Raw genomic sequence first — 22,042 nt, forward strand, 5'->3', positions numbered from 1 at the left:
TTTCGTTAAAAGATAATAAATGAGAGTTAAAAGCAGTTAGAAAATCGTTGTAGTCTTGATTAACGCTGAAATATGCCCCGATCCTTCCTAAGAATTTTCGGCAGCCTGCAGTTATCCTTCGCCGCCGCGTAATATTCTACTCTTTTATTAATTTGGATAAAAGATCGATAATTTTTTTGATATTAATAACTGAAGAAGGGAACTTTTCCAGAAAGAGATTTTAAGTAAAGGACAGCAAAAAGTTAAAAGTAAAGGAATGTAAAATATTACTTAAGACTTTTGAAAGTAATCTACCGTGATATAGCTCTCTATAATAGCACTCCATTAAACTATTACAATTAATTATACAAGTTCCGTAAATGGCATTAAAATTAAACGGCAACAAAAACTACTTAAACGTTAGAACAGCTCTCCTGTTAAGACACTGTAAAATATAAAATTTGAGACATTTTTTTTGAGCCTGGATAAGTTTCAGAGAAAACGTATTATTTATATGGATACAATATAAAATTAATTTTTTTTAGTATTATGATTTTTCAGGATATGCAAAGTTCTTTTCTCAATGATTAAAAATATAAATGCACGTGTAATTATATGTATGTATAAAATGATTGTAATACGATATGTAGTAACGAATAAAAGTAATCAAAGAATCAAGCGATGCAAATGATACAAGCCCGAGTACCATCGAATATCAATAATAATATACAAGAGTAATCGAAACGAAATCTGAAACGATATCGAAACTACATTGAAAACGGTATTGAATGTTTCACAATTATGTTCACATTTGATCTACTTCGACAATGGCGATTGGTGACGCGGAAGTGCATTGAAAACCTTTTAGATTGGATGTCTGTTTTGTTAATGCACATTGTTGATAGGTGAAACGCGACAAATGGCGGGTGGTTGTTGGCTGAAATTACCTTCGTATATGTCGTTTAAAGAAATCACGTTGCAATATAGTTTAGTACATGTTATCAGTACGTACGTGATTTGCCAAGATTCTTTTCGGATTTTTATTAATTTTTATCAATATCGAAGAAACTTAAATATTTTAGACATCTATAAAATTTAATTTTTACATTTTTATATAATAGTATAAAAATACTCGACATTTCTCAAATAGAAATAACTATTAATTATAAATAATTGATGGATGACTTATCCATCGTTCATAATTTTATATATTTTCTCTTACGTTTACTATTTTAAGTTCAAAGGGAGAAAAAAATTCAATAAAGTTTATTATTAAGCGATGTCCCTAAATCCATATTTTCATCTTTTATTTAAGTCGAAACGTGCCTCTCACAATTCTCAGTTCTCAACTGCGTTAGATGCAATCTTCATTTTAAGCCTGCTCGCACCAACTATCTGGGTTAAGTAAGCCTGACTTAGCGATTTACTGTATCTTTCGAGATTACGGTCCAATCTGTGAGGGATGACACAAAAATTTTACTTAATCATCGTATTTAAGCAACAAGCACTCGACCTTTAAACAAATTAGTATAAGTATCATAAAGTGCAGAATTGCAACATATGTATGCGAACTCATATTAAGAATGAATTATACCAATTTGATTTTTCTTCGGAAAGAAGAAAGAAGAAAGTTCAATTTAAATTTTTAATATTTCTTAATGTATGAAATATTTCAATATGCTAAGCTTCAAATCAGAAATTTATTAAAGTAAAAAGTAAAGAAAAACTCTGTTCATTTTCTTATAATAATTTATAACTCTTCGCCGTGATTGGATTTCTCTAAGAATTAGTTGTAAGTTAAACAAATCTATTCTTGAAGTAAGATTTACGTACTATAATACATGTATTTTATTATACGTATTAACGGCTTTATTCGCGCAAGAAATAGCGTTAGCGTTACGATACCTGCGTGATCCGTATGCTGAACATCTTCTCCTAAGCCCCGACTGCTCGGCCTCGCCAGTAGGGTTTTTCGGCACGATTCGGGAAAGCGTGACGAAACATCTGAATACGTCCTTAATGTTATAGTCATCCTTAGCCGAGCACTCCATCACCTTAGCGCGTAGTTTCGGCAATTCGCAAAACAGCCACTCGCTCACGTCCTCGAGAGGTATTTCCCTTCGCGTTGGTGCTAGGTCAAGCTTATTTCCGGCGATGACTATCGGTACTTCCTGTTGAAAAAAGAAAATAACGTCTTTGTTGCTATCTTTTCTCCAATAAAGTCCAACCGATGAGATCGAATCGGAAAGATCGAATAATACTTTTCCATCAGATTTTCCATCTATTGTGCAAAGTTATAAATATTGAGAGTAACAGGTAAATGAACAATTCAATTCATGTTACTCGAAATATGAGATAGAGGAATTTATAGTTTAAATCGCAGATTATAGATGAGAGGTAACTGCTGAATATTCAATAAATTTTACGAGATAAATCACGAGCGAACAAATTTGAATAAGCCGTACCTGAAAGTCGGTTCGTTGTTCTCTCACTTCTTCGAAGCAACGTTTCACGCATTCGAACGTCGGTAATGACGATATCGAGTACACGAGTAGGAATGCGTGGGCGGTGGCTATGCTCAACCGCCTCATTGCGGGAAACTGCAGGTCACCTGGAGAAACGAAAGCAAAACTTATTTGATCTAATGGATCTTTACGAGACTGAAAAATCTTTCTAGACATCTGAAAAAATCTCGTTGCCTCGCGTAATGTACAAAGTAAATTCTTGGAGAATGCCCATTTAAAGTAACTTCTCGTTCACGACATCGCACGACTTGATTTCAGTTCTTTTTATTTAAAAGAATATGTTGAAAGTAGACTATTTATATCGTGATATTTTTGCAAATGTCACCGAGAAAAAGATGCTGTTGCTCTTGATAAATTTCTATTACATACGAAATAAAAGTCACTCCGTATATATCTCGGCACGTTTATCTCGCTGCTTTTTCTGGTACGTACAAACTCCGTTGCTCTCTCGCTAAAAAGTTATCGGGATGTATCCTTGCGCAATCTCTATCAGATTAAGGATGCCTTGATGCACGAGTGCATTTGTAGATACCTATATATAACTGTATCGAATGCTTGAATTACGTTTATTTGATACACGATTCCGACGAGATCCTTCGTTTTCAATCAAAACATTCAGTATTCCGTTTTACCATCGAGAATGTGTGCATGTATGTACACTGAAAAAAAATACGTTCAATTAAACATTTTAGTTAGTTAATTAAATATTAGTTGTTTCAACAATTTATTTAGTTTCTTTAATCAAGAATTAATTAATTCAACTAATGTTTAGTTGAACGTATCGGACTAAATATTTCTTGCGGGATTGATCAATATTTTTCATCATACTACATAGCAGTTCAATAAAAAGAGAAACATTTCAGGAAATAATGGCTGTTAAAAAAATACAGAGTTAATTTGTCACTTATTTCCCTCTTATGTGAGGCTTATTTCCCTCGCTGGAAAGTTTTTATGAGCGCAGATTCACGAAATTTTAAATTAAGATAATAAATTGATAATAAAAGATAATTATATTGAGATTTATATTACAATCTAAATACATAACAGATAATTAATTAAAATCCACTTGATTAACTTAAGTGTTGATTTGTTGCATAAATACAGCACATGAAACGCGTTGTGTTTTTTATCACGACATAATTTTTAAATAAAAGTATATGCGCTTCAGCTTTTTTGAAATATTATCAATTAATCAAGTTATACTTAAAATGTGCTTTGGAAAGAGTTAATATCATGGTTGCGAAAAACGCACACAAAACTATAACAATTATTTATACTCTAATTTCATACTATTTATTATTAGTTCTGTGTACTTCTCTCGTAATTACAGTAGTCTTTCTGTAGTATGTTTCCGTAAGGAATGATCCGTCTTACCCGCGGTATCCAAGAGGTCGACCTTAAGCGTCAGAGTGCCGAGGACGCATTCTCGCGAGTACAGGTCTTCGACGGTGGGCCGGTATCGTTCGCTGAAGCCTTGGCCGAGTAAACGGCGTATAATGGAACTCTTGCCGACCCCGGCACCGCCGAGCACCACCAGCCTGATCCTTTCGAGGTCGGCCATGCTTTCCGATCGGTCGCGCTTTGGTGACCTGGAGGACGACCGTGAGAGTGTCGCCGCCTCAGGAAGGCATCACTTGGGAGGTCGATCGGAGTCCCGTCCACCTCCTGGAAATCCAATACGGTCGCCTTATCCCTCCCGCCACCCGCGTCCGTCAAGGCGCTCCTTCTTCGTCCGAAGGATACTCTAATTTGATTTCCTGCGGTGATTCCTGACCGCGGTCAGGAACGAGTCGGTGGTGGTAGTTCTCCTCGAGATCGATCAGCCGCGCCGATCGACGTCGCTTCGAAATCGCGCTTTTCCACCGACGTCGCACGTCACCGACTTTTCCCAATCACTTACCCCGCTTACGTTGCGCTCCCGCGGGAACTCCCAGCTTCCTCGGGGAAATCGTAGCCATTCGCCCGCTCTGCGATTCGAGTTAAAAACTCCTGTTGAAAGATGAGAAATCGTCCTATTTATTAATTATTTACACGCGCCCGAATATGAGATTTTATTAAGGCAAGATGAAATTATGAGACGGGGGAAACCCGGTGTAACGCCATTTGGGGCCGCTAAGTGAACTGGAAATTGAAGTAAATGGTATTACTATGGGCGTTCCGAGCTAATTGGAATATTCCGTTCAGTACAGTGACTTTTATTGAGGCCACAGCTTTCCATGCTTTATGTTAAGAAATCCGATATGTCGGTTATAAATATCGAAGCAGAAAGTCTCGATAGTTTTTTAGGTCAGTAAGCAAACGAAATATATTACAATTACTAAAGTGTTTTTTTTCTCAATATCGGAATCTAATATCAATAATGTCTAGAGAAAGGAACTAGAGTGGACAATACAATGGACCTCTTTCTTCAGAAAGAACGGAGAGGTCCATGTAAAGTAAAGTTAATACTGTTTTGTTCATGACATCAATGTTTATATTATAAAGTATTGCTTACGAAGATGTATCATTTAATTATAGAAATATTTGTGAAGTAAATTATAGCAGAAAGTCTTTTGAAATCAACGAGCATACATTTCTACAATAAAGGCTGAACAGTTATAATTTAAGATTTAACTTGTGCACTTTGCGCGTAATGCTGCGAAATATATTGTCGGAAAAATTATATTTGTCAAGATATGTGTATTATGAATTTTTTGATTGTTTCAATTGCGACCAAACTATCAAGGATAGACCAATTAAAAAAAAAAATTATATATTCTCCTTTAAAAATTATCTACGGAAATTGACGAAGCTCAGAAACGGAATTCTGTTCATTCGACGGAAATGTGCAAACGGGTGCCCGCGGCCCCATGGGGATTTTTTGCGTCTCTTTTGCAGGAAACACAAATGGGAAATGAATACATTGCATGGAATATATACCGTGGTAATGAAACGAAACTCACTACCGGCACATATCTCTCCCATGATCTAAATTTCGATCTCAAGAATATTTTTCCGGCTATCAACCAATCCCTATTGTTCTACTTCTAACTTGCGTTATCTCGTTATCATCGTTTATTCTGCCTTCTCCTATTTCATCTTTATTAATTTTTAATGTCAAAGTACGCGATTTTAATTATAATTAATTACAACGGCTATAATACAGTTACATTTGTTGATTAAGAAAAATACTGCTCTTTTGCCATTATTATCCAGCAAAACCCTCGTTAATGGAAATTTTTTCCCTATTATATAAATCTGTTTTTTAAATTTAAATTTATTATATCTAAGTAAAAGTATTGATAAACAACAATATTAATTCCAATTTACGCAACTATTATGCTTATCTTTCCTTGTAGAGAAAGTTGTATAGATAGAGATTAATTATATGCATATATATATTTTTTTTACATTTACATATTACATATCAATTAATAATACAGATATTACTTTAGCATTCATCATACTTTAGAGATTTTGAGTAATGGAAAATACATGTACCGAAATCTATTTTTGATGAAAATTTGCATGGATTTGCGTCTAACTAGTTATTACATTTTATGTTCAAATAGTTATTAAAAGATAATTAATGAAATTGTACAATTTAAACATGTAGTTTTACATTTAAATGCATTAATGTACCTACAATGACTAAATGCGAATTGTATGCGCTTTCAATTTTCATCAGAGAAAAATTTTCGCAAATTAATATCATATTTGAAATGTTATCCTTTGAAAATATCATCTTTTTATGAATTAATTATTTTTAAAAATATTTTTTAATTAAAGGATTTATCAGCGAAAACGCAGAAAGACACAACAATGTCGCGATTACCGCAAGTCCGTCCGATTCATTCAACTTCTCTAAATGCAAAATTTCTCTTTTGATGAAAATTTATGTGGGGAGATACGGGTTAATTTTGTTTAATTCTATCGTGTGGGCTGGACGCGGGAAGATGGGACGCGTAATGAAATTTCGTCGGTCAGCGCGGTGGTATTTACAAGCCGCGCGAGATGAAAAAGCGTGTCGTCGCTGTCGCGGCGACGCGACGCGGTCGTAATTCACCTTGCATCCTACGTCCGCGAAAGGATTATGAAAGGAAAAGAAATGAGCGCGTACCTCGCTTCTGCGCGATTTATCCTAGTAGTCAGATACCCCTTTGCGTTCTCTCTATCTCACTCCATTCACCTCTCTCTTCTCCTCCTATTAAGAAGACCCTTCCGTGCCCTTCCGGCAGGAGTCACAGGTGGCTGCCGGCGGCCTCCTTTTCCTCCTTCGACTGCTTCCTCGGGGGTCGCCACGGGATTAAGACTGTCGCTAAACACACCGGTGCCGGCGACAGCTGGTTCTGTTTTATGAAATAAGGCCTTAATCGTTAAGCTCATTAAGCGTCACGGTGAAATATTACCGCGCCAACCACGCGCAATTTTGATCCGAAGCTTCTCGCGCGGAAAAGTTCATATAGAGATTGTGTCAGATGAACAATTGTATAAATCATGTATTACTGACTTTCGCTTAATTTGACGAAAAAGTATTTGACGGATATGCTGTGTGTTCCAAAGTCTAAGATTTTGCACCTCACGAAGTATATATTTGTTGTGATCTCTCCTCGTGCATGGTTCTTCCTTTTTCTTGACACGTTTCCAGTCGTTACATTTCGCCGACACGGCGGTTCTGTTTTAACGCTTTCAATAAGTCGGAATTATTTCGATATTACTGAGAATATAATTGACAAAAATTTGGAAATCAAAATAATGTACAAGATTTTGCAAAAAGTATTTGACTTATTATATTGTTATAAATGGATAGCAGATACAACGAAGGTTGCATAAAGCTCAGTTTTTTTTTAAATAACCAATAAGAGAAGATATAAAGTTCATGATGTAAATTACAGTAAAACAGAATTACAAATAAAAAGTATAGGGCTTGAATAAACAATATAATTATACTTGCAATATACTTCGCGTAATTAGTAGCAAGCTACTAAAGCAAAATTGCTCCTTTTCATTTATGTCTCGCGTTAGGATCTGCGTTGACGTCTGATAATTTATTCTGTAACAGAAAAACAATAGCAAATTAAAATCAATGTCAGGATTTTTGCATCGCATTGTTAATTGTAAACATGTTTACAATTGTAAATATGTCCTATTAATTTCCCGCAAAAAGAATCACGCTTTGTTGATTCTTTTTCAAAAGCTAATTAAAATCGAGTAAACCGAGTGAGAGGGATGAATTTCGCAATCCGCCTATTTTAAGTGTTGAGAGACTGCAGCATCTCTGATGAGCTATATTTAGGATAATTATTCGCGTCATTAGTGTTTCTTGGGATTCTCCTGCATTCGTATACCTACGCATTATTCGTCGAATTCCTGTTACACAAAACGTATTCGACGTGTATCAAACAATGCTGGTATATTTTTAATACCGGCATTTCAGTAAATGCAATCTGTCGGGAATTATCGCATGCTATTTACAGCGTTTTTATGGTATATAACTTACGTATATAACTTTACTCAGATATTTATAAATCTATATTGATTATTTACGAATATACGAATGTTGCTTTTCGTAATCGGATTTTATAGCTTAAAATAAAATTTAAAATAACACTTATATATATAATTAAACTCCACTTTGTTTAATCTACTATATATTTAATTACTGTAACACACCAGTGCAAATTTATTCTTGTATTACTATTTTCCGCAAAATAACAGTTTTGTTATTGTTGAATGGCTGCTGTGGGAACGGTAACATCGTTTATACGATTCTCCCGAGATATAAATAGAAAAGGAGCTTAACGGCAGACTTTCTCAGCTACCCGCGACGCGGATTTGTTCAAGCACTATCTTGTCGGTGAAATGAGGGAGCAAAACCTTGTAGAACTCGTTTCGTTTTGCAATGGTTTTTAGAAATAGATCCCGTTTTGGGAAACTTCGGGTATTTTATACAAGCCTGCAAAACTGAGAAGAAACATGGGATATAATGCCAGATACACTACTATCATATGATTACCACAGTAACATATCTATAAACTAAAAGAAAACGCGAATCTCTTGTATCTTTCTGCTTTGCCCAAGAGTATACTGTAAAAGAAACATTTATAATAGACACGTCCAAATTAGTCCAATATCGCAGCATGTATATTTTATAATCCACGAAAATTTTGGAATAAACGGTAAAATATATTCTGCTCTGTTTCTTATACATTTATAATAAATAAAAATCTACAGCAAATTATCCAGAGATGCGTTTAATATTCGGCAAGTTTCATCACATATATTTTTAACACGTAAAATTTCTTATGTTTAATTTTACTACGTTAAATTTCACTAAGTGCATTTAATTTATATATAACGCTTTCCACAAGATGTCATATTCAGAATACGAAAGCAATATTTCGCAATTTCCTGCGGCAAACGTGAAATTATCTGAGCGCGTTCGTTTGCTTCGCTTAATAGGGTTATTATATTACAAATGCGACCGCGCATTTATCCGCAGATGACAAAATAATAAATTTTATTAATCATTCTGTAATATCGCGCGACAATCTACGTGTGTTGAAAATCTAATAATTAGACCCTACCTTCACGGCCGTTAACCGATTTCTGCTGGCATCAGCATAACGATTTACATAATAATGCCCGAAAATTCCCGCATGGCTTTCCCGGACACGGCTGACAAAATTGAAGTCGTTAATTCGCCGCTCGCGTACAAACAGACATCGGATGGGCGATATTCGCCTAATCACGTCACGTTCCCTCGATATTACTAATGCCTTTTTTTTTCTTCTCGTAATGAATGATATCCCTTCGGTAGTACTGAAGCGTTATGTATTGCGATATCCGAAAATATGAAGAAAGTTCTCCCGAATCAGGGAAACACATCTGCCATGTAGGAAGAGCAAACGAGGCGGGAAGTTTATGGGTTTTATTTATCTTTTTTTCCCTTTTCTTCGACATGGAAAGAAAAAATATTTTTGTATATAGAGAATTTTATAATATTAATTTAGTTAAAACCCCATTATCTGTAAAATAAGACATAAAGAAAATAAGTAAAAACTTTTAACTTTTTCCAGCATTCTATTTTAAAAATATTAATAGTTTGATATGTTTAAATGCTTGGAATATTATGAATATTTGCTTTTTTTAAGATAAATGTAAATCTTTTTAACGTTATTTTAAATTAGTTCTTTATTATTAGTTATTATTTATTATTCGACATTATTTTGAATCAGATTCAAGTGAGTTCATTTATCTGATTTAGTTACATTTGCGAAATAAAAGTAGGTATAAGACTATAAGATCAACATTTTTAGAATTACTTTATCTTCAACTAAAACATTATCTAATAAACTAGAGAGACTGAAAAATACTATTAAAGTATATCATATTTAACCAGAGATATTGTAAGCGACCCAACTGGCCAAATTTTATTGATCTAAATATCATATTTATATGTCGAACATATTTCATTAAATCCATGTTTTTATTTGTGAAAAGATTTAATTGATATTTTGTTTCGATTTTATATATTTATTAACTCTTCTGTTTTAACTCTGTTTACGCATTTCGTTTTCGTCTATAATGTGTCACTGTAATAATTCAATTTTATAGAATCAACATTTAGGACATTTGATGTTTTAATGAGTTTCGTGATAAAACGAATAAGATAATAAATGATGTAACGCTTGCTGTTCTTTGAAATTAGATTAATTTCAATTAACCTTAACAACTTTTTTCTTTCTCTCGAGAAATTACAGTGACACGCGTCATTGAAACTCAATTCAGTTTGTAATAAGATCGATTATCGGATACATTTGTTTCGACGTAATGAAATTCTGCTCAATCAAATACTGTCAACGTTGAATTTTGCAAGTGTTCAAGCAAATCCTTGTCAAGTTTTTTACGCAATGACGATCGCGAGAAAGAAAATGGGAATTATTGCGGTTATCAAATGTGCTCGATCAATTGATAGGAAGAAAACGTAATAAAGTTCAGTTTGTTTTTCGGTTTTTTTCCTTATCGAAACTAATAAGAGATTGATGGGAAAAATAGCAGCGGAAACTTACTCGTTAACGCTTTAGTATTAAAAATGATAAAGAAGAAAGTAAGGGAATCTACGTGCAAAATCAACGTGATCTCTTCTTTCTCTTAATACGTCTCTCGTTTCTATTTGTATTAATGTTCCATTATTTTCATGAGGCGGGAGATATTTATTTGGAAAAATCCACTATGGATCACGTTTCGCAAGATCTTTGTTAAAACATTCTTTCTCTCTTTTTCTCTCCCTCTTTCTCTATAAGTATATATTTTTAAAGAATATTTTCCACATTGTTACATTATGGTTGCTAAAGGATTAAATTACAACGAGTCACAAAATTCGTACATTCTCCATTATTTATGTCAAACGATTAATATATTTTTCAAAAGAAACATTTTATCTTTATCAGGAAAAAATATATATTACGTATTAATATTTTAATTCATGCAAAATTTTAATAAAAATAATTTTGCAAGAACATAATTTAAATAAATCGTCGATCAATAATCAGATAATTAACATTACGTACATATTCGTACTCCTAAAATTAATATTATAAATTTAATAAGTTTGTATTTCCAATGCGAGCATGTTTAAAATTATATTGCTCGTATATCTTTTATACGAAGCAACACTGTAGATACGCTAAGCTGACGATAGCTATTTTGTTCAGAATAGATTTTCTGATCGTTCGAGCGAGCACGTGCTGCTCAAAGTTTTCATTTTTGCTCGTTCGCTATTATGATGCAACGAGAAGCAAGAGTATTTGCACACTTCTGCGCCACGAATTCAATTTCGCTAAATCTTTTGAGAGTTCCCTTCTTGGCGCGGAAGAATCTTTGGCGTTTATCCACATCTCCACCGAACATTATCCTCTTAAAAACTTCATCCGCATACGCGACCGCGACATTCTTAAAATGTAGGACTTTATTAATCCAGAAAAAAAATCCAGGAAAAAGAAGCCTGTCGCGTGTAATTACTAAGGCGCCGGAGGCGAAGACGAGGGAATACTTAAATCGGCGACATTATAAATGGTTGCAACTTTTCTAATATTCCTTCCTTTGCATTTATTCAAGGCAAACTTCGTGGCTAACAGTACTTCTCGGGATACGTTCGAGTAAATAAAGTAACTATGATGTTGAGATAAAGGAACGTGTAATTCGAAATTACTGAAAAGTTATATTACTCCTACTGACTACGTTCTAGTTATTGAAACGCATTTAAATTTAAATAAGATATTTTCCTTAGATGCGCAACTGCTTTTCCCGCTTTAATCTTTTTTCACAGAATGGAATATTGACACGTTACAGAAATTGTCAGTGACAATATAATTATCCGCGATCGCGATGATATAATAATTAAAGTTTCAAAGTTCTGGAATATTTTAAGATTAATTAAGCCAGGCGAAAGGTGGATTAAAACTGGAAGTTTTTACTTGTATTTCATTTTCTCATCTTGCTTTTTTTTGGGAGACAACTAATTGTAAGTTTAATTAATAAAACGAAATTCTATATAGTCGCAGCAGATCGAGAAGCATCAATTAATTTTGTCTTATCGCCAACACGGCGCAAATTGTTACGTCAAATAGACAGATGCAAATCGAGGGTAGTTATAGGAGACAACGACGTTAACTAGACTATATGATCCCCTTCGAGCGTTGATGGATATCAGTCGCGAATCTATTAAATAATATTGCTCTGGTGTCAGCGTGCTATCCAGTTTGGCAAATTATGCCTGTTGAGCCGTGGCACAGCCAGGACGTAAGCTCATTATCGGTACTGACATATTTTCGTAATTTGCGGCTTCGCTGTGTGGCTTATGCCATTCGGCGCTCACGTTTCGGAATTACGTATGTATAGATGCGGTATGCAGCTGCACCGATCATTCTCCACCGACGTGGCGCGCGTAATTACGGCGGTCTTCGGGGTTTACGAATATACGTTACAAACGCATTGCCGGCAGGCTCATGTGCAGATAACGTGCAAGTTGATGGGCTATAAAGCACGAACAAGCTGGCAAAGCAATTTCTTCATCCTTTGAGTCGCGCATGATTCCCTCGCCAACATTTTACTCAAAGCGATATACGTGAGATACATATGTATATATATATATAGAGTTTCATATATAATTGAAATAAAAGAAAATAACGGCCAATGAATTGTACTTCGTTGTACAATTAATACGACTCGAGAAATAGGATAACGTTCATTAAAATCGGGCAGATATACGGCTTGAGTAAATACTCCGTCTAAATAGCTTATATAAGTTTATATAATATACTTTATGCAATCAATAAATTCTCGGATAAAATTTATTTTGTAGATGCGATATAATAAATGTATGTAGCTATGTATACGCGTAAAACAATCCTTTGACGTTATAATCTTAGCAGCAGAGATTTCATCGGATTACTGTTTAGATTGTCTACGATCATCGTCTGAAAATATCAATCGTCTTGACTAAACCTCTGAGCTTTGCGATGTTCGAGGGCGCAAACTAACTATTTGACATAGGATCGAAAGCAACGATTTTAAGGTTGACGTGCGATATTTCCAAGTCAAATTAACTGTAGCTACGAGATTTTTGCATATTGCAAGGGAAGGCAACGTTCGCCGTCACGTTAAATCGTTATATTTCACGGCACGCTTAGAATGGTGCTATCGATCGCGGTGCCGCACCGATTGTGCAACGCGGGAATTTCATTAAATCGATGCTGGAAAGAAGTAGTTATAAATATGTAAGCGATAAACCGAGGAATATATAGACTGTTGCTTTTATCGGCGTCTACGTTGGCTTATTGTTAGATTAGCTTGGGGCAGAAATATATACTTATTTCTTTATCTCGCAACGGACTTCAGAATAATTCTTTGGCAGAAAGACGCTTACGATATTAATAAAAGCGCGTTAGAATTTCTCCCGAACAAGTTTAATCGATGTGAAACACCTAAAACTTTTTATTAATATAATGATAGTCTTTAGCATTTTTATTGATTAAAGTAATGAGAGAGAACTCCGCTTGCTTCCAAAGGTCAGATTTTTTGCTTACAACATTTTTACTCCGAGCCTCTTTAATCCTGTCGTTGCTTAGTCGCGGGCAGTTTTCCATCTGACGTTGAGTCCGCGATTTATCAGCTGGCGGAGGATTATATATGTAACCGTTCGTATAGCAAATCCGAATCTGTAAATTCAGCCGAAACGTAGATAGATTTTGCCTTTCGCGTATATGCTTCATATGATCAATAAAATGAATTTATTCGATCAACTGAAGTACCGACCGCTTGAGAACTTTATTTATTCGCACAATATGTTTGCTCGTCTCTCATCGTGAGAGGGTTTCTTAGAAATATACCATGTTTATTATTTTATATTAATGGTTTCTCACATTTTATACTGATTCAAAAATGTTTTTTGACATTCTATTTGCTATCTTTTTATGAAACGAAAAATATTAAAAATTTTTATTGAAATTCTAAAATTTTTTCAGAAAATCAAAAAATATTCACGTAATATTACAAAAATATTTTGGATAATAAATTTCGTTCGACTAATAAAAAGACCTTCTATTTATCAAAAAAATCACAATTGAAATACAAGTTTAATTATCATATTGATGTATACACGGTGAGCTATTTATTTCAAAGTACTCGCTTACATGTGTCCAACATGCATTATGTATCGTTCTCGCTGCAGAATATTAGCCACGATTGGAACAGAATACAAACAGAGCCCTCTGTCACCTATGTATCCCTCACATGCCAATTTTCCAACACGAAATCCTATGAATATTTTATGGAGCCGCAAAACCTGTCATTCTTCCGCGCACTTTGTGAACTCTCGTATCAGATCGGCGTTTCTCCTACAATATATGGCAGTTATATGGGTCATAGTTATTACACTTCAGCGTCTATCGACAGTCATTTAATGTTCAAAGTTATTATTCCGTCATTATTTTTGTTAAAATCTCTTTACAGGTAAATCCGCGTGTGTACTGCATATGTTTACTGCATGGCATAATTGTTTATTACAAAAGTTAAGCTAGTTTTACACAGTTAGGTTTAAACATAAATATAGAAGCAAAGTCTTTGCACACGCATTCGATTTATGGACTCGGAGTGAGATTCGGATTTGCCATGAATGATTACATATGTTATTCTTCAGCCAGTAAATCGCAAACCAATTAATAAATATAAATACATAAATAAATATGTATCATAACAATAAATGATATATCTTACAAACTAGCATGCCCCGTCGGGTTTCGCCCCGGAGAACATGTGTATTAAGACATGCAAATAGTTTCGAAAAATTTTTGATACCAAATTTTTGATTTCCAAAAAGATAAGTGTTAACGTATATTTACATGTTACGCCAATAGATTTCCACATTCTCTCTCTCTCTTTTTCTCTCTCTCTTTTTTTGAGATTCTGTCATTTATTTTCCAAAAAATTAGAAAAATTAGAAAAATTAAAAAAACCGGTAACAAAAAACTATACACATAGTAGCATTCCCTGGAAAATTCTACCCTTATTTCATATACTTTTGGTAGAAATTTGATCTATAATTCTTTGAGATTCGGCCAATTATTTCCCGAAAAATTAGAAAAATTAAAAAAACCGGTTTCCAGGAAATTGGTAACAAAAAACTATACACATAGTGGCACTTCCCGGAAAATTCTACCCCTATTTCATATACTTTTGGTAAAAATTCGGTTCAGGGGTTTAGGCTGGGCGTTGATGAGTGAGTGAGTCAGTGAGTCAGTCAGGACATCTTTCTTTATATGTATAGATTACTTGATATACATATTCTACAATATGCACTGCACAATCCTACACGTACATACTTGATCCACATGACGTGCACTCTTTTTAAATTACAAAAACTGGAAAGAAAGAAGCTTTTCCACTGATAACGTTACCATATCTTGTATGCAGGATGCTCCTAAAATAATGAATTAAGCATTACTATGTTTTTCTTTCACCAATCATACTAATAATGAAAGAATATTGCATGAATATAAATCTCTATAATCTAAGTCATTAAAATTGAAAATGGTTTGAAAAGATTTCAGTATTTCGAATAAACTGTCGAAAAAATATTATATACTATTTTATGAGTGCAATGAAATACTATTCATCGTGGATATCAAATAATGATAAGAGATGTGCAATTCTAATAGATCGTAACTTGGAGAAAAAGAGATAGCAGGTGCAGATTTATGTTTAAATGATATTTTTTCGTATTGATACAGTAGCATACAATAAAGTTTAGTAAAACGCTTTAAGAACGCCCTGTATAAGACAAGCATTTTGTACTCGAATAAACTCGATCGAAACTAAAAGTTGAGGCTTCGATGTTTCCGTAAAAGTAAATTGGAGGATTGTTTAAAAAGTACGTGACTCCGTTGTTACTTCATTCCCCGGATTTTCCACGTTTTTTGTTCGCTCCATCGTGCCTCCCTTTAGCTTACCAAGAATTTGATGATGAATCATACGTGTACACGTGTATGTGTACGACTACACACTTTTGATAAAACGCATCACTGTTTATTAGACACTGTATTATTATCACTGATTCGGTGGAGGATAATTAGTGTTTTATTAATTATCGAATATTCGCACATTGTAGCTGAAGTTGCACGAATCGATATTAAATCTAGCTAAATTGTGTTGCGATTAATTCGGATATGTGACAAACGGAATGGAACGAAATCGAATGAGAGAAAGAGAGAGAGAGATTGAGTACCCAATATACCCTGTTTTCTTCTCCTCTCTTTCCCTTTTCTTCCTTCCCTTCTTCTCTCCTTTTCTAAGATAAATATAGAAACTGGAAGTTTTAATTATTTTCTAATTATATCTGCATACAGAACGACGTTGATTATAATACATTATTTTTATTAAATGTAACGTGGAATTTATATCATCGAGGAAACAATGTTACGTCTGAACAAAATTCCTAGGTGCGAATCTCATTTTTTGTGCTTACTTAAGATAATGGGAACTGCGATGAGCTTTTTTTGCGGGAGAAACGGACCTGTTCGCCATTTGTGTCATCGATTATGTGAAAGTAACGGTGTGTATATAGGAAGGTTTCAATAGGTCTCCGAAATTCGATTCCTACAGCACCGCGTGCGATTTCCTGTCGATGTTCCGGCGACCTAATGGAGCGGTAAGCAAGATAGTGATAGAAACGTTTCGGAAATTCGATCAGTTCGGAAAAGGGGAATCACGGTTTTCGTAGGTTCAGCACGACGGTGTGCAAGTCACGAAACTCACGAAATTCACGGCTTGACTTATGAATGCATAAACCTTTATGGAAAGGAAAGGAAGCTGGCTGGAAAGGAAAAGATCGCTCTGGCTGATTGTTTCGAATTTACAACACTCGTTTTATGTAGATTGGATCAAGAAAGAATCACCATTTTTGAAATACATGTAGATCGGTTATGACCTATAGGGAGAGAGAGAGAGAGAGAGGTTTTTTGTTATACAAAATACTTCTAAATTATCGAATGTAAGTACTGTAAACACTTACATACAATTTTCATGTTTTTTAATAAAAGAAATATAATTACTTTTTCTTCACAAACTTATTAAGATGTTAATTATTTTTCAAATATTAAAACGGTGCACGTTAAACGTATTTTTCAGCACAATCGTAATCGTGTAAATAAATGAATAATTACTTTTTAATCTCGCTCGAATGCAGCGATAAATTGGTCAACAAATTAGGCATGTGTAAATAATTACTTTGTAAATGAAGCACTCGTGACGATTTTAATTGAAAGCAGATGTAACTACCAACAATCGATTTTTATCAACAAAGCGATTACCAGACAGGTCTTAATTAGAACTGGCTGACTACGGCCAGTATCTCCACCGTTGCATTTTGGTGACTGTCAATATTTAATTTATCCTATCAATCGCTGACAAGCGGGAAACAGAATGCGACCGCTTGCAGCAAAAAGAGAATTTTTCGAATCGTTTTGTATTGACGTGAAACCTCGCATTTTATTACATTTCTATGACACAGTTGCGTGATCGCAATAAGTAATCTCAAAATTGAGTGTTATAACAAATTTTCAACATTTTTTTTGTTTTACTCCGAGAATTATAAGTGGCAATTAAGCTCTTCAATTGAAGGATTATAATCTAATTGTGGCTTATTATCTGAAATGTTTGAAATTCTGTACATGTAAAGAAGTCTCTCTCAGTCTTCCTCTTTCTCTCTCTTCTGGGAGATAGAATAAGTTGTAATCGTTCAATAAAGGAAGGATTATTACGGTAAAAATCGAGATTAAACGATAACCGAGTTAAGGCCTCTTTCCTGCGTTTATTTGCAGATTGCGCGGTGCAATTCGATCATGGTCGTATGCATTGTGTACGATGAAATGCGTCACCCGTGAATCACAACGGGCGTGAAAAACCTTGCATGCGTGTATCGCGAATTTCCGCCGATCGGAATTTCGTTTGACAAGCGTTATAATTAGGAGCGACACGTTGTACCCGAAAGGAAGGCGTTATGGGAATCGTCGGCTTTCGACGGAGCGTTTAATTGTACCGGTTTGACAAACGAGAGATCCTATCTTTCTCTTTTTCCCATCCTCCCACTGTCTGTCTCTTTCTCTCTGACATGCAAAATTGAAAGCATATATATGTATATATATTGTGGATATATATGTATCTACATTGCAGCGAGAAGTTCAGGTGCAAAAGGGTTAGGTTACGGTCTCGCGGCTTTAACAGATGAGGTACTAATTAGTTTCGAACGCGATTGTGAAGCAGAATATATATATATATATATATATATATATATATATATATATATATATATATATATATCAATTGCAGCTTGTTAGCGCGAGTTTTGGTTTGTTCCGGATACCTGGTTAAAAGTAACGATGGACTCTCCTAAATCCCAATATCTGAGGATTAAACGAAGTGAGCACGGTTTAAAAATAAAAACGTGTTTCCAGCTGTGTATATCGAACGTTGAATTTCATCTATATATGAATATCCACTTTTCTTTTTTCTTCTTAATCCAACTTTTTCAAATCTAACTTGAAGATTAATGTTATATTATTATAATTTCCTAAGTTTTTATGCTGGTATACTTATGAAGATGATAAATGTCTCTGGAAAGTTAAAACATTTTTTTTTTCAAGAAATTTGCGTTTTTTAGCGGCCGGTTAAATCGTAATATTACTTTCCAAAAGAAATATCTCTATCTCTTGCGCACAGAATTTGCAGACATTTACAAAATTGCGTTAGGTATTTTGTACATCGAAAATTTGATATTTACGGATTTGCTTCTATTATTCTTTTGAAATAGGTCCACGGATGCTGTCTTACATTTCCCACTTCCTTTAAATTACATTGCAAGCTGTACCAGTATCGAATCATGTTTTTTCAGGCGTTGATTCAGGCGTTTCTCCGCTTGCTTTCTATTTCTCTTTGCTCAAGCACTCTTTCTGGATGCTGTAGAACTAATTGCATCTATAAAGAGAGCGATCACGTAGCATTTTAGGTACAAAACGAAGCTTTGTGCCCCTTGCTAAAAAGACTTTCATGCTCCATCAAAAGTTTCCTAGCTTAAATTTAGTTATATATTTTAATAAATTTTACATTATCGTTGTTTTGTTGCAGTCAGTTATTTTATAACACGTGATATCTTGCGTGATAAAGCGGATTAATACGATAAAGAACGTAATTTATTTTTATGTTCCTCGTATCCCGTCTAGCTAAATCAGAATAACGACGAAGGGAAAGAAATAACAAATCTCCTTTTACGAATTAATCTCATTAGATCTTTCCGCAATCAGGATTTAATATAAGCTTGCATTGGCATATTTGTTAATGTGAAAGAGCCCACAAAGATGGCATCGCGTAAAGTTTTGGAAAACCGATAGTTAAATTCGTCAAAGTAACTGTGGCCGAATGGATATACGAAATGGTATACACTCTGTGCACATGTATGCCAAGCGAACTTACTCAGTTTTCTCGTTTTACACGGAAAATGTCGGTGATCCATTGAGCCGACACGCGCGTTAAACGAAGCGACGTTTACTCGCGAATAAATTCTAACGACAAAAAAAGCAATAAACAAATGGCCGAGGAAGTGGTGATTCGGTCAGGCGCAAGAATATCGAAAATGTTCTCACCTGAGCAGCCGTTCACTTGACTGTAATTAATTTATTCAATACAAACGAGCTTGCTACTTTCTCTCCCTCTCTCTCTCTCTTTCTTTCTTTCTCTCTCCGGTAGTCGGTTATAATAACGTAACGATAAAAAAAATCAAGCAAATAACGCGTAATATTAAAGAGGCACTTGATACAGAATCGTAAAATATTATGCTAATCAAGACAGGAATGTTTTTTGAAAATATTTAACACCAAGATCCTCTTCCTTATAATACACTCTCCTGGATTTAATTAATCTGAGTTTAATTAAAACTTAAAAAAATACCAAGAAATAACTGCACGAAACATTTCTAAGCGATATCTGAAACGTAAAATTGTAAAATGACGCGCTAATTAAAAAGAAACCATTCTTCTGCACTTAATGGACAGTATTTTCCAAGCTATTATTTCCTCTCGATTTAATTAACTTCAATTTAATAATGAGTAGATCATAGAATCTCTCTTTCGGAAATTATCACGTCGTTCAACTTTGACGGCACGGTAGACGAGTTAATAAGTAATCTACGGCGAACTCTGATGACACGATATTCCGGCAACATCAAACAAAGGGATTGAATGATGGTAAAGCATTTAGCTGCAGATAGTTACAAGAGTTTCGAAGCTCGCGTTTAAGCTTCAGAATATTGTGCTGTTTGCAGACAAATACTCGGTCATTGCCAAGCGTGAAATTATTCCTCGCCTCGAGGAATGCATAAACCGACTCCCCGTTAGTTATTTGCCTCGGTAAAGCTCGTTGCGAATTAGCGCATTACCGTGACATACATCATTCCGAACTGCCCAATTTATCCTGTATATCGCGAGTACGAAAGAAGTAATTAAAGAGTATTTGTGAATTTTATATCTATATACTGTTATTGATAATTTTGCATGGACAATATTCTATTATTTATTTATATTTACATAATAAATATAACCAATAATGGATGGAAAAATCAATATTAAAAGTTAGAAAAAATAATAATAAAAAGAAAATAACTAGTTTTCTTATTAATTTTCAACCTCTAATTAATATAGTGAAATAAAACTACAAATTTTCAGTTGTTTTACTTTATATTATATTACTAAGAATTACTTTATAAAGAATCTTTTGATTAAGTTTTGATTTTATTGAAAATCCTAAAATAACCAGAAATTGGAAAGCTTTTAGAGATTCTAATTGCATTTTCGTGAAGGTAAATTTATTAGAGAGTCCCTTTGAGAATAAAACCCAGCTGCATGTACATGTTCATATAGTTTTCGTATAATTTCTGCAATATAATACTGTATATATTATAAGTTTATTAAGAATCCTATAAAGGTTCATTAAGAGCATCCACATTTTGCGGCGCGCATGTGACATGTTGTTTAACACGTCTCGAGATTCGAGGCGTTTTCCATGTACCAAACGGACATTTAGAATAGAGAGTCCAGGTACAAAGCTATCGATCACACGGTTCACAAAGAAATATTACGCGTCATCGGATCTCCGATGCTCGCATCAAACGAAAATTGCTGGACAAAAATCTTTTATGTTCACTTCTCTCGTTACATCAGCCAGTTTATAAAAATTCTTTCACGCGATAGGCTGCATAGAACGCTTAGACGGTGAATTGAGAGGATCGGATAAGAACCGAATGTGCGATAGTTAAACGCGAGAGAGAGAGAGAGAGAGAGAGAGAGAGAGAGAGAGCAGAAATAGGAAAAAGATATTAGATTGATTAAAATTCGTCAGAAAATCTATAAGTCGAAGATATATATATATACACGTATATCTTCGTGTGATTTTATACATATATTTTACGTTTTTGACGTTTTTTTTAATAAAAGATAGTAAGTAATGCAGAGGTGCTATCTGCGAAAAGGTAATCTATCGATGCGAAGACGTTATAGAGATTAGACTTAGCAATATCGACCACGCGTATTTAGAAGTGGGTCAGTGGGCGCCGCGGGCGAAGAATTCTTTCAAATGCTTTCAAGTGTTAAGAGATATCTGCTGAAATTTAAATACACGCGAACATGATATCAGACGATATTCACATGTACTACGCAACATTTACAACAAATAGCAATTTGCCTTGATAAAACATCGCGAATAACACGTTTCATCAAAATTTTAATTTAAAAAAATATTGTGATGATTCGCTCTGTATGAAGTGTATGTTGCAAAGTTGCAAGCTCATATCACGCAGTATTTATTTCTAACAATAATTTATATAAATATTTATATTTATATTTCAAAAACTTAAAAAGAAAATCTCAAAAAGCTTGAAGTATTTAAGCTGTAATATATCAAATGTCGGTTTAAGTTTCATTTACAAAGATGCAGAGCGGAGGAAAGTGGAG

At 34.3% G+C, this 22,042-nt stretch overlaps 1 protein-coding gene across 5 annotated transcripts in view; it reads right to left on the minus strand.

The window, feature by feature from the left end:
- The window catches only part of LOC143895178 (GTP-binding protein Di-Ras2), a 91,523-nt gene that overhangs the window by 11,619 nt on the left and 57,862 nt on the right, over positions 1–22,042 (minus strand). The window contains exons 4-9 of one of the 5 annotated variants that reach the window (XM_077402138.1): positions 7,438–7,536; positions 6,604–6,832; positions 4,405–4,493; positions 3,879–4,169; positions 2,445–2,590; positions 1,885–2,150 (exon numbers count right to left, since the gene is read on the minus strand). In XM_077402138.1, coding sequence (XP_077258264.1) covers positions 1,885–2,150; positions 2,445–2,590; positions 3,879–4,065 — 599 coding nt within the window. In that variant the 5' untranslated portion in view covers positions 4,066–4,169; positions 4,405–4,493; positions 6,604–6,832; positions 7,438–7,536. Of the gene's footprint in view, positions 1–5; positions 1,433–1,884; positions 2,151–2,444; positions 2,591–3,878; positions 4,494–6,603; positions 6,833–6,993; positions 7,393–7,433; positions 7,537–22,042 lie in introns of those variants that run through there. The other 4 variants (XM_077402140.1, XM_077402142.1, XM_077402137.1 and 1 more) reach the window with 4 other exon arrangements.

The sequence above is a fragment of the Temnothorax americanus genome, unplaced genomic scaffold (genome assembly GCF_048541705.1).
Source record: "Temnothorax americanus isolate GAGA-0224 unplaced genomic scaffold, ASM4854170v1 Scaffold15, whole genome shotgun sequence".
NCBI lineage: Eukaryota > Metazoa > Arthropoda > Insecta > Hymenoptera > Formicidae > Temnothorax > Temnothorax americanus.